At 39.6% G+C, this 14,786-nt stretch overlaps 1 protein-coding gene across 2 annotated transcripts in view; it reads left to right on the top strand.

The window, feature by feature from the left end:
* The window catches only part of PLA2G4A (phospholipase A2 group IVA), a gene marked incomplete at both ends in the record, with an annotated part of 124,795 nt that extends 110,522 nt beyond the window's left edge, over positions 1-14,273 (top strand). For both annotated transcript variants that reach the window (XM_080699610.1, XM_080699609.1), the window contains one exon: positions 14,142-14,273. In XM_080699610.1, coding sequence (XP_080555736.1) covers positions 14,142-14,273 — 132 coding nt within the window. The remainder of the gene's footprint in view (positions 1-14,141) is intronic.
* Positions 14,274-14,786: the final 513 nt, after the last annotated feature.

Here is a 14,786-nt window from a genome sequence, read left to right as displayed (position 1 = left end):
ATTCTGTTTCTGTGGAATTTAACCAGATTTTGTGAGCTAACTGAACTTGGGCAAGGCTACTTAGCTTGCTTGTTTAGTTTGCTCTGAGACTACTAATGATAAAACATGTGTCATCACAATAATCATATCATAATGTTCACTAATCAATATCTTTAATTTTTATAAATATGTGCATTTTTTTCCATCAAGTTCCTAAAACTCTGAGATTCTTTCTTCAGCCTGCATTTGCAAATATGTGCTGATTAAGGTAAAACATATGTATCAAAACACATAGCATATATCATTTTCTAAATATATTTATTCTTCTTTTTAAAAAGTCTTACAAACTGTGGACATCTGAAAGCTTTATGCATTATTTTTCTGGTGTTAGTGAGAATTTCAAGAATGTTAAGAGAGAATTAAGTATTTTGATGTATGATGTAGGGAATAAACAGAAATCCTCAGAACAGAGATGTACTTTATAACACTCTATGATACAAAAAAAGAAAAAAAAAAGCTAAAGCGTAATACCAAAGTCACCCTACTTTCCTAGGATAAAGCTATTGAACTCAAAAATATATATTTCTTGCGATAAAATGTACTAAATTTGGTAGAACATCCTCAAAAAAAAATAGATTGTAAAAATATGTAAATATTTTATTGGATTTTAGAATGTACACACACACACGCGTATATGAACTATAGCTATTTTAATTTCTGGTTTATAAAAACCTGCTAAACTATTTGGTATAAAAATGATATAATTCTACTTATATATTTTATAAACATTCTTCAAAGTAGTTTGACACATAAAGAAGTTAAAAACTGAACAGCAATAGAGTGAACTTTAACTTATAGTTTATTAACTATTGATTCTTCACAAACCATTAACCAAACATTTTAAAATTACTTTTGCTGATGTTTCTGGCACCACATGGACAGGCAAGCTCATGGGTTTTATATCATTCTTAAATCCTACATGAGCCACTATGTGACTTTGAATAAACTGCTCAAACTTTCTTCTTTTTTTTTCTTTTTTCTTTTTTTGGTGGTACTGGGGTTTCTGGAAGCCCTTCTATATCCGGGCTACACTCCCAGACCTATTTTTTTTTATTTTTGGAAACAGGGTCTCTTAAGCCAGTGTGGCTGGCTTCGAACCTTTGCGATCCTCCTGTCTCTGCCTCCGAAGCGCGGGGATTACAAGCGTGCACCACCACGCCCGGCTACTGCTCAAACTTTCTGAGCTCCAGTTTCCTTCTCTCTAAAACATTCTTATCAGGACCTATCATAACAGCATCATGAATTAAATTAGGTGATGTGTGAATAATGTCCTGCAAATAGAAGTTGCTCAATAAATGGGAATTCTAACTATGCACGTCCACATCTTATATCCCTAAAGGTTCCCAATAAATATGCTTTAAGACCCTTGCAAATGTTTAGAATTCTCAATGTGGAGAAGTTTACACAGGTAAAGACAACCTAGGCAGTAAGTAAATATTTCTTTGAATAAATGAAGGTAGGCTTCTTCCTAAATTCTACAGCCACTGAGACTCATGTTTAAGGGATTTGTGTGTGTATGTCCGTGTGTGTGTGTGCGTGTGCGTGTGTGCGTGTGTGTGCGTGTGCGTGTGCGTGTGTGTGTGTGTGTGTGTGTGTTATCCAGGTAAAATTCTTCATATTTATTCACATTTATCTCTCCCTTCATGATTTATCCTTACTCTTTCACCAAGAAAACATATCTTTATCATTATCAAATCTTGATGAATGATGAAACAGATGGCTTTTCTTCCTGAGTATGGAAAAAAACATATATATATATATATATATATATATTACAGAAGGTAGAATAAAGAGGTAGATCACTCTTCCAGGCAATGGGGAGCCTGGTGCCCAGCAGCTGCCTTCTGGACATTTCTTGCCCAAGCCATGTGCCATCAAATGAGAACTGATTTCTCCCAAAGTCCATATGATCTACCAGGTCACCCCGAGGCACTTTGGAGGCTCAGTGTCCAGCAGGTGTCTTCTGGTCACCACCCAGGAGTTTCCTGGGCTAAATGCCATCAGTTACACACTGCTTTCTCTCAAAGCCAACATGACCTGTGTGTGAGAGAAGCTCCCAGGGGGAGGAGTTCAGAGTGAGCACTCTTTTAGGCCTATCCAGGGGTTTGCTTGCTTCTTTGAGCTTCCTTTCCCAGTTGGGGTCCCAGAAGCAGTTTCTTGGGACTTACGGTACTTCTTGTGTCTTCTTCTCTTGGTGGGGTCTCAGATGCTATTTCCTGGAATCTCATTGGAGGAATTATTGGCAGGAACAATTAGTGTTTTATAACTATCTGATTACTCTCAGGAGTCTTTTGATCTTGTAAGTACTCGACATTCAGGAGGTCTATCTAGTTCTTTTGAAGGTTTTAGAATTGAGTTAGCGTCTATTGCCTCTCGGGAAATTAAATATTTCCACTGTGACCCTCTGGCCCTCTCTGCCTATTTATTTCTATGTTAATCCCCCCTGCAATTAGGTGACCCTAAGTGCTGTTAGGGGCACAGGGGAATGGCCATTTTGAGCTGATTCTTGCTGGGAGGAGGTATCATGGGGCAGTGGCAGTTAGGACCTCTTTGGAGGTGGGCAATCTCAAGGGCCACGGTAGATGGATGGTATCTGAGGTTGATGTGAGGTTCCACTTAAAGGAACACCTGTAGCTTGGTTTCCTCTAAATGATAAGAGATTAATTTGGTTAGTAGATTAAGAAAACAAGTACCATACACGAGAGCAAGAATTTATATAATTAAGGGGCCTAAAGCCATGAGGTAAAGGATAGGAACACCTTATGAATTTCTTCCCATATTTGGGGTACCAGAGATTTGGCAGCCTGTTCTTTTAGCTACTTTGCTTGTTTTTAGGATTCTTCTATTCTAGTTTCAACTGTTCCTGAGGATTTGATATATATGCAATAGGAATTGACAATGGCTCAAACTCCCTATTGATCAGATAGTAGATAATTGAGTCTGTGATCCAAAACCATGCATGCCAATTGAGGAGGTAGAAATAAATAGGCAGATAGGGCCGGAGGGCTATGGTGAAAGGTTCAAATTCCATAAGAGGCAATAGATGCTAACTAAATTCCAAAACTCCCAAAAGGACCAGACCTCCCAAATGTCAAGTGCTTATGAGAGCAACAGCCTCCTCCGAGTGACTAGATATTAACAAAACTTCAGTTGTTCCTACCAAGAAGTGATACCAAAAAACGAGGTCCTAACCAAGAGAAGAAGACAGAAAGATAAACACTAAGTCCCCGGAAACCACCTCTGGGGCCTCAACTAGGAAAAGAAACTTAAAGAAGCATATAACAACCCCCCCCCCCACCTAGATAAGCCACCCTACAGAGTTACCTACTTGGAACACCTTTCTCTGAGAGCTTCTTTCTAATATCAGGGACTGACTGAGTAATATGTTTATCTTTTAAGGCAAGTTCCCCCTCTAAGGTATCTGGATACAAGGGAATAAGTTTAATTTGTGTCCTTGAGCCTGTTCAGTAAAGCTGAGACGTTTTCATCCTTTTTCTGAAGTAATGAAGCTAGTTTAGAATAACTGATAGGTTTAAAATGGCTCTCCTTAAGGCCCTCCATTATCCAGAATTGAACATGTTTTAGTCTCCATTCGTCTAAAGGATCACTGGGCTCTCATTTAGGGTCTTTAGTAGGAACTGCTTTGATCTCAGTTGGATACTTTTCTATTCTTCCTGGGAAATCTTTTCTCTTTGTTTAATTAAAAAAAGATCATCTTCAATTTGAAATGCAGTTTATAAGACTCCCCTCCTTTCATTAGTTGTGAGGCTTTGATCCATTATTAATCTTACATCTCTTAAGGAAAGATCTAAATTTGGAGTTGACCTTGAAACACCTCAATATATTTATTTGTATCATCCCAAAACTTCCCCACATCAGCCTTAATCTGTCTCCTATCTTGGAGTGAAAAGGGAACCTCCACTTGAACAATTGCTCCAAATTTACCTTCAGCGGCTACAGCTTGTAGAGGATAAAGGGATGCCTGGGAACCCAGCGAGGGGCATGAGCTTCTCTTGGTACAGGAACCTTGAGTAGAGAGGACAGGGTGGTCTTAAGGAAGTCTTTGGGATAGCTTCCTAATTTCTTTGGGTCTCTGGGGTTACAACTGGTGTTTGAGTTGTTACTGTCAGTGCAGTTGTGTTAAGGTTTTTGCAAAGCTGATAATCTTCTCTCAATGCCAAGATTATTTGTATATAAAGGACCTCAACTCACTTACCTTCTCATCTGGAAAAGGCATCTATTTGTAAAATAGTATTATAGTTAGCATTTCCCTCAGGGGACTATCTTTCACTATCTCCCATTTGGTACCCAGGCCAGGCTTAGGTGCAGAAGAAATTCAAAAGCTTCTTTTTGGGTGACTAGAGATCAAAGGAGTCTCAGTTCTTTAATAAACAATATAACAACGTGTTGGCAGGGTTAGCAGATGGACCGCTTCCCATATTAAAAAACAGAGGAGAGAGAGAATAAAAAGGCATCCCTCAACCTCTTTCATTGTCATATTTGTCCTGGGGCATCCCCTGTAATCTTGAACCTGATTCCTGTTCATTCATGGCCATGGGCAGTATGAGTCTACTGGATTTATCTATTGTTACCAACAAGACATAGATCTGGCACCTATTTTCACCTGCAAGTCACATATAAATATGTGCCCATGGTGGTTACCAGCTAGACTTAGAGTCAGCATCTATTTTTACCAGGGGTCATATGTGTCCAGGATGGTTGTCAGTGAGGCCTGCAACTAGCTCCTGTTTCTTCTGACTGCCTGCCACATATATGTATGTACCAGTGCTAGCTGTGTTGCATGTTACCTGCCTGTGGTCTCTTTTAGCCCTTCTAGGAATTTCTGCTTCATGCCAGGGCAGCTCAATAAGCCTATGTTTGTGCAGGGCAAGTTTCTGGAGAAAGCTTTAGAGAGGGTGCACACTACAATGTCCCATATACCCCAGATTTGTTTTTCGCCTTAATGTAAGCGAGATACTCAAAGAGCAATTTAAACTTTAGATTTTTTTGACTTAGGGTGTTTTAGCCCATAGGACGCTATTATTCCCTTTCAGCCAGTACACATGCATGGAAGAGATAACTGATCAATTGCAGCATGGGATTGGTAGAACCAGCATGCTGAGAGAAAGACTTGTTGTTGCAAACAGCGTAGTGCACAGAAGTAATGAGAAAAAACCCCAGGGATATATATATATATATATATATATATATATATATATATATACTCTAATTACTATGACAGATATCATTTTAAAATGAAATCAGAACTGGTTAAAGCCTTGAAAAATAAGGAAAGGAGGAAGTCAGGTCATAACCAAACCCACATTTCTCTAACCATATCAAGCAAATCAATTTGGCAGTTGTGTAAAACATTTTTTTTTTTTTTTGGTGGTACTGGGGTTCCTGGAAACCCTTCTACCTCCGGGCTACACTCCCAGACCTATTTTTTATACTTTTTTGATTAGGGAACAGGGTCTCTTATGCCAGTGCGGCTGGCTTCGAACCTGCGCGATCCTCCTGTCTCTGCCTCCCAAGTGCGGGGATTACAAGTGTGCGCCACCACGCCCAGCTGTGTAAAATATTTTAAAGAGTCCCGAGATCTGTACAGAACCCAGGCAGAATCTTCGGTTACTCATTCTTCTGTAGAGTATTCCAGATGAGCCCCCAAAAGATGAAATGGGTGTTCTTTTTTTTTTTTTTAACCAGAGTTCTCATCTACAAAACAAAAAGAATGACACTTGTGACAACAGAAAGGCTATCAGGGAGGTACTGCAAAGAAAACAGAAGGGAAAAAGAGGCAGATCACTCTTCTGGGAAATGAGGACCCTGGTGTCTGGCAGCTGCCTTCTGGCCATGACTTGGGAGTTGCCCAAGCCATGTACTGTCAATTGTGAACTTTTTTTCTCCCAAAGTCTACATGATCTACTGGAGAGAGCTGCAGGGCACCCCTACTGGCTTTGGCCAGCCTTGATGTCCAATGAGTGTCTTCTGGTTGACTGCCAGGGAGTCGCCTCTCCAAATGCTGTCAATTACACACCACTTTCTCTCAAAGCCAACACATCCTGTGAGAGAATGAAAGAAACTCCAAGAGGGAAGGTTCTGCCTGGGTAACACTTTAGGGTGGCTTATCCAGGGTGTTATTTGCTATTTTGAGTTTTCCTTCCTAATTGGAATTTCAGAGGTGGTCTCCTGAGACGAGATGGTGTCCTTCTTTTGTCTCCTCCCCTCAGTTGGGGTTCCAGATGCTGTTTCCTGGGATCTCCTGTAATAGCTTATTAGCAGAAACAACTGGAGTTTTGTAAACCTCTGGTCCTTCTCAGAAGTCTTTTGGTTTTGTAGACACTTGACATTCAGGAGGTCTGGTCATTTTTGGAGTTGTGGAATGTAGCATCTTTGTGTCTCAGGAAATTAAGTCGTTCCACTGAGGCCCTCTGGCCCTGTCTTTCTACCTCTTCAATGACTTTTGATGAAGTTAGGATGCTGTGTTATGCATTAGGTTCTGTCCTCAGCAAAATCTCTTATTCCCATGCGATTGAATAGAGTAGGATACTGATTTACATTTCAGCAACAGGGCACATGGACTGTTAGTTATTTACAAATAGCAGAACTGTGCATATAAACTGTTAGAAAGCAATTACTTATTTGCCACTCCATAAGAAGAAAGCTTGTGTCTATGCCCGCTGTGGCTTAAGACATACTTTGATCCAATTTTGCTCTGAAAAGGTGAGCTTGTCTCCTCTAACAGCTGGACCCAGCTGGCATCATTTTCTGAGGTTATTCTAGTTGGCTTTCTTTAGAGATGCTAGCTCCAGTTTATCTTTGCAGGACCTCAGCTCTGCTTTTGCTCAGCTCATGACAGCAGACTGGGTTTCTTTTTAGCACCAGGTTTCTGCAATGACTCAAACCTCCCAAATTCCTTTTCCGTGAACATTACCTCAGTGAGTTCACAATTACGGTATTTCATGATATTTTAGGTTTTTTATTAATAGAGCCTTAATGTACAGTGACTTATACTGGTAGACGTGGTATGTGGAAGATGTAGACGAGCTTTGGAGTTAGACCAAATTGGCTGTTGAGATCCTTGTGTTGCCTCTTAGGCTGGTGACCCTGGGCATGTTATTGAGATTTTCCAATGTTTAGTTTCCTCATGTGTAAGGAAGAAGCAATGATACATATCTCTTAGAACTGGCATGCAGTTTAAGTAAAAGAACATAACTTAAGGGCTTGGCATGTAGTAGATACTTGGGAAAATTTAGCAGCTAATGTAATAATGACAATATGATTAGTGTTCATATTCTCTTCTGATTTTAATGATAAATTACATAGCCTTTCAAAGCAGTGATTGGCTTTATTTACTTCGTAGCCTTCAGAATTACGGAGCACAACACCTGACACCTATATAAATTTTAGTTAATTTTTAATGATTTTTTTTGTACTGAAAATTGAATCCAGGAATATTCTACCTTCAAGATACACCCCCAGCCCTATTTATTCAGCTCTATTTATTTATTTAGAAACAGGTTCTTGCTGAGCTGCTGAGTCTTCCTAAGTGGCTGAGGCTGAAGTAAAACATTTTTGATTCAATCCCCAGTAACACACACATACAAATGCACATACATTCCTCAACGTGCAATCCTCCTTTCTCAGCCGCTCAGGAACTGGGATTATAATCATGTGCTTCCACCCTAGGCTCATGACTAGTGTTTTGTTTTGATTCTAAGGATTGAATCCAGGGACGTTCTACTTCTAGGACACATCACTAGCCCCCTCCCCACTTTTAAAATTTAAAACAGGGTCTCATCAAGTTGCTGAAGATCTTGCTAAATTGTTGAGGTTGACCTCGAACCTGTGCTCCACTTGTCTGAGCTTCCCAAGGGTTGAGATCTCAGGCATATGCTATTGCACCCATTGACTTACTGGAGGTACCAGTACCAGGAGGTAAGGCAGGGTGGTCATAGGCAGACTTCCTGGCCATGGGGCATCTGTACAATGGTTCCTGGCTGTGGAATGTGGCTACTCATTCAGCTCATTTACTACCACTCTGATCTGCCTTTTGATATGTCTTTTTCAGGACCTGTTGATTCAGCTATCACAGGAAAATATATTGCTTTCCAATCTTTCTCATTCCATTTATTAAGCTCAGAAATCACAGTCTGAGAACCTAATATGCATTACTTTATTCAACATATTCTAATATATGTAATTATGAGTTTTGAACATATCTCCTCAAATAATTCTAGAAAGTGTTAGGTATTAGATGCTAATTAATATAGGGAAAACACATATCTGGATGTACTGGCACTTAATTTTCAATGTGTTGATATTTTATTATCTTGATAAGAGTGTCTAGGTATGAGTCCAGGTTCTTATCATTTTAAAAATAATTTGGAGCCAGGCATGATGGTGCATACCTGTAATGTCAGTACTTGGGAGGCTGAGACAGGAGGATCATGGATTTGAGTCAACTTTAGCCATTTAGCAAGACCTTAAGCAATTTGGTTTTAAATAAATAAATTAAAAAATGAATAGGCTGGGGATGTAGCTTAGAGGTAGAATTCTCCTGAGTTTAATCCTCAGTACCAAAATAATACTAACAATGCTACTACTACTACTCCTCATTGTAGTACTACTAGTAGTTTGGAAGCTCATTACTTTGCATCCCTGTCTACCTAATGTATTAGGCTCTTAGGGGAGGAAAGGCAGCGACCCCTTTCCAGTTTATCCTAAAGGATTATGAGCAACGGCTCCAAACAAAAGAAAGGTGAATGAACAAGAGAAAAGTATAATAAATTGATTTGGTCATAGTTCTTTACATGACTAAAGAACCTACAGAATAAAGTTTCAAAGACCCAAGTTAAACTACCCAATTTTATTCTTAGATTCGAAGAAGCATGAAAAACCGTGTAACAAAATGATTGTACAAAAAGGGTCTGGCCTGGGCCAGCCGCGGGGGTACACGCTTGTAACCCCAGAACTTGGGAGACTGATAGGAGGATCCCAGGTCTGAAGCCAGCCTTACCAACATAACTAAGCCCTTTAACAACTGAGTGAGATCTTAATTCAAAATAAAAATAAAATAGGGCTGAGGTGTAGCTCAGAGGTAAGATGCTCCTGGGTTCAATCCCCAGCACCACAAAAATAAATAAATAAATAAATAAATAAATAAATAAATAAATAAATAAATAAGTAAATAAGTAAATAGCTGACCTTATACTGATGGCCTGAGCAGGGAAACTCAGGAAAGCAGATCGGTTGATATTCTTCTTTTCCTGTCTGGGCAGCATTCCTTCCTCCTTGGTCTAGGACAGGACTCCTAGAGTGGGTTTTTATGATTAGACTCAGGTGGGCAGAGAATTTCTTTCTGGCCAGCTCTAAGGCAGAAAGGCAGAGGAAGATTAGAGAAGTAATTTCAGGCTTAAGACTTGCTTTGAGGAGAAGTTCTAAGTTCTATAACCTGTATTAGAGAAAAGGAATTCTAGTTCCTATGGCTTGCCTAGGGTGGGGTAGTGTGGGATGGGGGAGGCTTAGAGAAAGCGCAGCAAGAAACGGAAAGGCAGGGGAAGGCTTGGCTTCCGAGGACTCTCTGAGGCCTTCACTGTATGTCATCTCTTTCCATCTCATTTATGTTAGTCCAACACCTATGTATTGAATATCTGCTGTGCCAGTTCCTGTTATAGGTAGTAGGGATGCAGTGATACACAGTATGAAAAGAACAAGGAAAAAAATGGAGAGATTAATATTAACCTAAAGTTCCATCCAGAATATTTAACACTCAAAACTAGTTTATGAAGTGTGTGTGTGTGTGTGTGTGTGTGTGTGTGTGTGTGAGAGAGAGAGAGAGAGAGAGAGAGAGAGAGAGAGAGAGAGAGAGAGAGAGAGAGAGAGAGAAGCGAGAGAATATTTTATTTACAGGTGAAGAAATTGAGTCATGAATTATTTAAGCAGACTGCTGGAAGTCACAATTATGTGGAGAGTTAATATGAGGTATATGTCTTTTCTCACTCCTTCCTCATGTCTGAAACATCTCTCTCTCTCTCTCATGAAGCTTTATTAATATTCCCCAAACATGGCCTCATTTCCAGGTAAGCCAACTAGTTCCCAATTCTCCATCTCCAGCTTGTTGTAGTCTTTCACTGTGAACGCGTTGTCTTCCCTCTCTGCTTTTATAAAACCCAACTTGGATTTCAGCTCTTGACTCTTTATCTTCATAACTGCACCGTCTCTTGTGATGTTCAGCCTCAGCGATCACTTTCTGTGCAGTTTTGTAATTGTTTATTATGTACCTTTCACGTCCTAAGTGTTGGGATTAGCAATGACAAAACAAGAGACCTCTGTTCATGACACTTCAGTTCTTACTGGGAATGTAGACATTAGCCAGCAAGTTCACAGTAATTTAAATAAAAATATCTGCTTATATTTTCTTTTATAATTGTTTACTTCTCTCTCAAAATATACCATAATTTCATCTTTTGTGCTCATTTTGTGTGTATGTGGTGCTAGGAATGGAACCCAGGAACATTCTACCTCAAAGCCACACTCCCAACTTTATTTTTTATTCCTTTTTTTTTTTTTTTTTGGAAACAGGATCTCGCTAAGTTGCGGAGGGCCTCACTAAGTAGCTGAGGCTGACCATGAACCAGTGATCCTCCTTGTCTCAGCTTCCCAAGTACCGGGATTACAAGTGTGAACTGTCATGCCTGGCTTTGGCTCATATTTAAAAAATCTCCTATTGTGAGAACTCAATATTTGCATATGATCGTTTATAATCTCATGTCTTAAAATTTATTTATTTGGGGAAAATATAAGATTTTTCATGTCTATAAAATTATTATTTCTTCTTATTTTTCACCTTTATTTCTGAAGACTCAAGGAAATTGTATTGGTGATTAGAAAACTATCTAATGGCACAAGTAAAAAAAAATTAACAGGATCAGATCAGACTTTGTGATGGCACTGGGGATGGAGACGGCTGGGTTATGGGGTCTGTGGCTAGGATAACACTGATGTGAAGGATTTGGAATCTTCGTGCATTTTTAGGGGGAATGAAAGAGGATATGAGATAGAAACACTGTAAGATGGCTTTTAAAAAGAAAGACTCAGATTGACATATTCCTTTTCTTTAGATACACCTAGATGTACCAGAATCCCATATGGTTTAAAGGTTTAAATTTAGCAACTTTTCTAGTTTAACTTCTGTGTATTTCACAGAGTTACAACTCTCGGGAATTGGATATAGAAAGTTCTGCAGCAACTTGAAAAACCTATTCAGTGGTTTCGTGGCATTAGTGCGCCACCTAGTGGTTCATCTTGCACTTTCTAATTGCCTGTGGTTTGGGCTTTTCAGTTATATATGTAAATGTTTATATTCCCTTATAAGTATGAACTATTGAACAGGAACATCCAGGAGGTTCCAATTATGGAAATTCACTAGTTCATGATATTGATATTACTAGATTTTTGTCCTTATTAATTCATTGTAAAGGAATCAACAACAGCCATTAATCAGTGTGATTCCCCCGTGGTCTTTCCATTTTAGAGTTTTCCAAGTGTTTGAAAGCAGAGTTGCTTTTTATTTTACCTGGTGCTTCTCTGCACTGAGGGCTGATTTTTCTCTGGTTGCTATAAAGAAGCATAAACTGACTGATAAACGGGCTGAAATGGCTCTCTAGAAAGTCAGAGGTAATTTGAATAGTAGTACCGATTTGCTGACTTATACCTCAGAGAAAGCTCACTCCTCTCCATAAATGGCATGCTTACTTCTCGTTAGCTTCATAGCCTCATTTCTAACTCAGAGCTCAGAACTTTAATCATAAAAATAATAACATTGGATGGGGTTGTAGCTTAGTAGTTTAACATGGGAATAACCATGTTGTTCCCGTTTTAAAGAAGAGGGAAGAGGATTTAGGCGAATTCCCTTCCATTACACCCAGCCAAGAAATGATTACTCCTGGAGGCCTTTGTCTAAGCCTCCTTAATAAATCTCGACTACAGAATTAACTGCATCTCCCTCATGCTTGAGAAAATGAAGTCAGCAAATATCTGTTCTACTTAAAAGCTTAAGATTGATCTCATTTTTCCCAGAAGATATCTATATCTATATCTTTATATGTATATGTACATATATACATAAATATATACATAAATATATATGCACATCAAATATATATACATATATTACTGTGGATTAAACCCAGGGCCTTTCAAACTCTGAGCCACATCCAGCCCTGTATTATAATTTTGAAACAGAGCCTTGATAAGTTGCTGAGATTGGCCATGAACCTGAGATCTTCCTTTCACATCCTCCCAAGTACTGGGATTACAGGTGCACCACAGCACCTGGCTAATTATATATATTATCTTAAATATAAAAGAATCACATTTCTCTGACAAATGCCTCTTTCTAGAATATGACTGTTGTTTAAAGTTAGTTAAAGACTAGAATGACCTGCCTATCCTGATATAAAGTCAGTGTGTGTGTGTGTGTGTGTGTGTGTTTTGTGGTACTGGGGATGGGACCCAGGGGCATTCTACCTCTGAACTATACCTCCAACCCTATTTTTTATTTTTCATTTTGAAGCAGGGTCTCACTTAGTTGCAAAGGGCCTCACTAAGTAGCTGAGGCTGTCTGTGAACCTTGATCCTCCTGTCTCAGCCTCCTAAATGTTGGGATTATGAGCGTGTGCCACCACACCCAGCTAAGTCCCAGAATATTGATCCCACGTTAGCACCACTGAGGCTGCACGGCTCTCTCCTGCGGGCACTGGGCTGCACTTGCCCCATGAGTCTGTGCGGTGGAAACCCCTGCAGCGCACACACGTCCAAGGCCAGGTGGGGTGCAGCTGCTCTGAGTGGGAGAAGGCCTCCGGGCTGAAGCTGCTCAGACTTGCCAGGCATTTCTGTTCCTATTTATAGCACAGGGCTGAAAAGCACATGCAGATGTGACTGAACAAGCCTTGGAACAGAGAATGGAGAGAAGTGTGGGATAAACCTGCGAACTACCCCTGGTCTCTAGAGCCCTGAAATGTGAGCAATTAAGTGAATTCCTGCAGTCCTGTCCTAGGGAATGGAGGCTTCCTGATTGACAGGCCCCCAAGTCAATAGAGAAGGCTTGGTTACTATCCAGGCCCATTCTTATTTCTCTGCAATAACTGCTCTGACAATATTGTGAAATTTTACGTCTTTCCTAAAATCCGTGGGTTATTTCCCACCAGAAACAGTATTGTGACAACCGCAATGGGGTTCTTAGAGACTGTATCTGTCTATATTTTCTTCTATTCTTCTAATCACCACGAATTTGGATAGATATTAAGATTGTTCTGAGCAAAAGCAAAATAGCAGTGTATTTTCAGCAATGAAGTCACAAAGGATGTTGTTTCTTAGACAGGAGGCACCCCTGGTTTCTAACCATATTTTTCCAGTAGAGATCAGTGCAGTTCTTCAGCAACTCCTTCCTCTCCCCACTAGGGGGTGCTTTACTTTCCGGTGGTCCTTTATTCTCTCTTTTCCTCTAATTATAAAGACAACAGATTGTAGATTTAGTAATTATGTGCTTCTGCCATATTATAACCTTCCTTGTGAAAAATAGAACACACATCAGCTCATCATGCTACAAACATTTTATTTCCAACTTCATCAGAAATCTGGGATGCTAGCCGGGCGTGGTGGCGCACGCTTGTAATCCCCGCGCTTGGGAGGCAGAGACAGGAGGATCGCACAGGTTCGAAGCCAGCCGCGCGCGCTGGCTTAGGAGACACCGTTTCCAAATAAAAATGTAAAAATAGGTCTGGGAGTGTAGCCCGGAGGTAGAAGGGCTTCCAGGAACCCCAGTACCACCAAAAAAAAAAAAAAAAAAAAGAAATCTGGGATGCTTCTAGAATATTTCCTCTCTGGTGGGGGAAGGAAAAGTAACTGGAAATGAGTTTTAAAAAAGAATATAGTAGTGAGGTGTTGAATTAAATTGTATCTACAAGACTTGAAATATCTCTTATTGTATTTCCAAAAGAACTCTCTAAAGAATTCAGTTAGACTTTTGCTTTGATTCAACAAATGTTCAAGTGACTTGATAGCAGCACTCGTGATGTATCTTTTGCCTCCACTTGCAGGTGATAAAAGATGCCATTGTTGAAAGCATTGAATACAGAAGACAGTATCCGTCTCGTTGCTCTGTTTCCCTCAGTAATGTTGAGGCGAGAAGATTTTTCAACAAAGAGTTTCTAAGTAAACCCACGGCATAGTCCGTGTACTGGAGAGAGGCGCCGTTCTGATGCTGCAGTTGGAAAATTCCATGACAACTGGACTTAAAGGCACCGTAGAGGCCGACATACTGAACACAAGCGACTGGTTAATACTTAGAGTTGCAGTGATTTATCTGCATAGGAAGAATGCTACTGCAAACTTGTTAGGTGGGCAAAGGATGCTGACTATGTAAAATGTACTTAGCATCAGTTTCTATTAGTATAAATTTGATGCAAGGTAGAGATATATATTGTATTTTTAAACATTCCTCGCCGACTTTCTTATATGGGCTTTTTAAAAAATGTGGTTTTTCTAAGATATTTAATAACTCAGTCTCAGTAGGCAAGATTTCCCATTGTTTGTGAATGTTATCCACTGACTAAATTTTTTCATGCCAGGAAACAACACTGTTTTTATTTAATATAGGCATATATACATATACGGAATAAAACATCAATATGCAAATGATGTCACTGAGTTTTTGTTTCTCTTTTAAATGTGACAGTGTACTG

The sequence above is a fragment of the Muscardinus avellanarius genome, assembly GCF_963383645.1.
Source record: "Muscardinus avellanarius genome assembly, chromosome: 7".
NCBI classification, from domain to species: domain Eukaryota; kingdom Metazoa; phylum Chordata; class Mammalia; order Rodentia; family Gliridae; genus Muscardinus; species Muscardinus avellanarius.
This window is presented reverse-complemented; position numbering and strand designations above follow the sequence as displayed.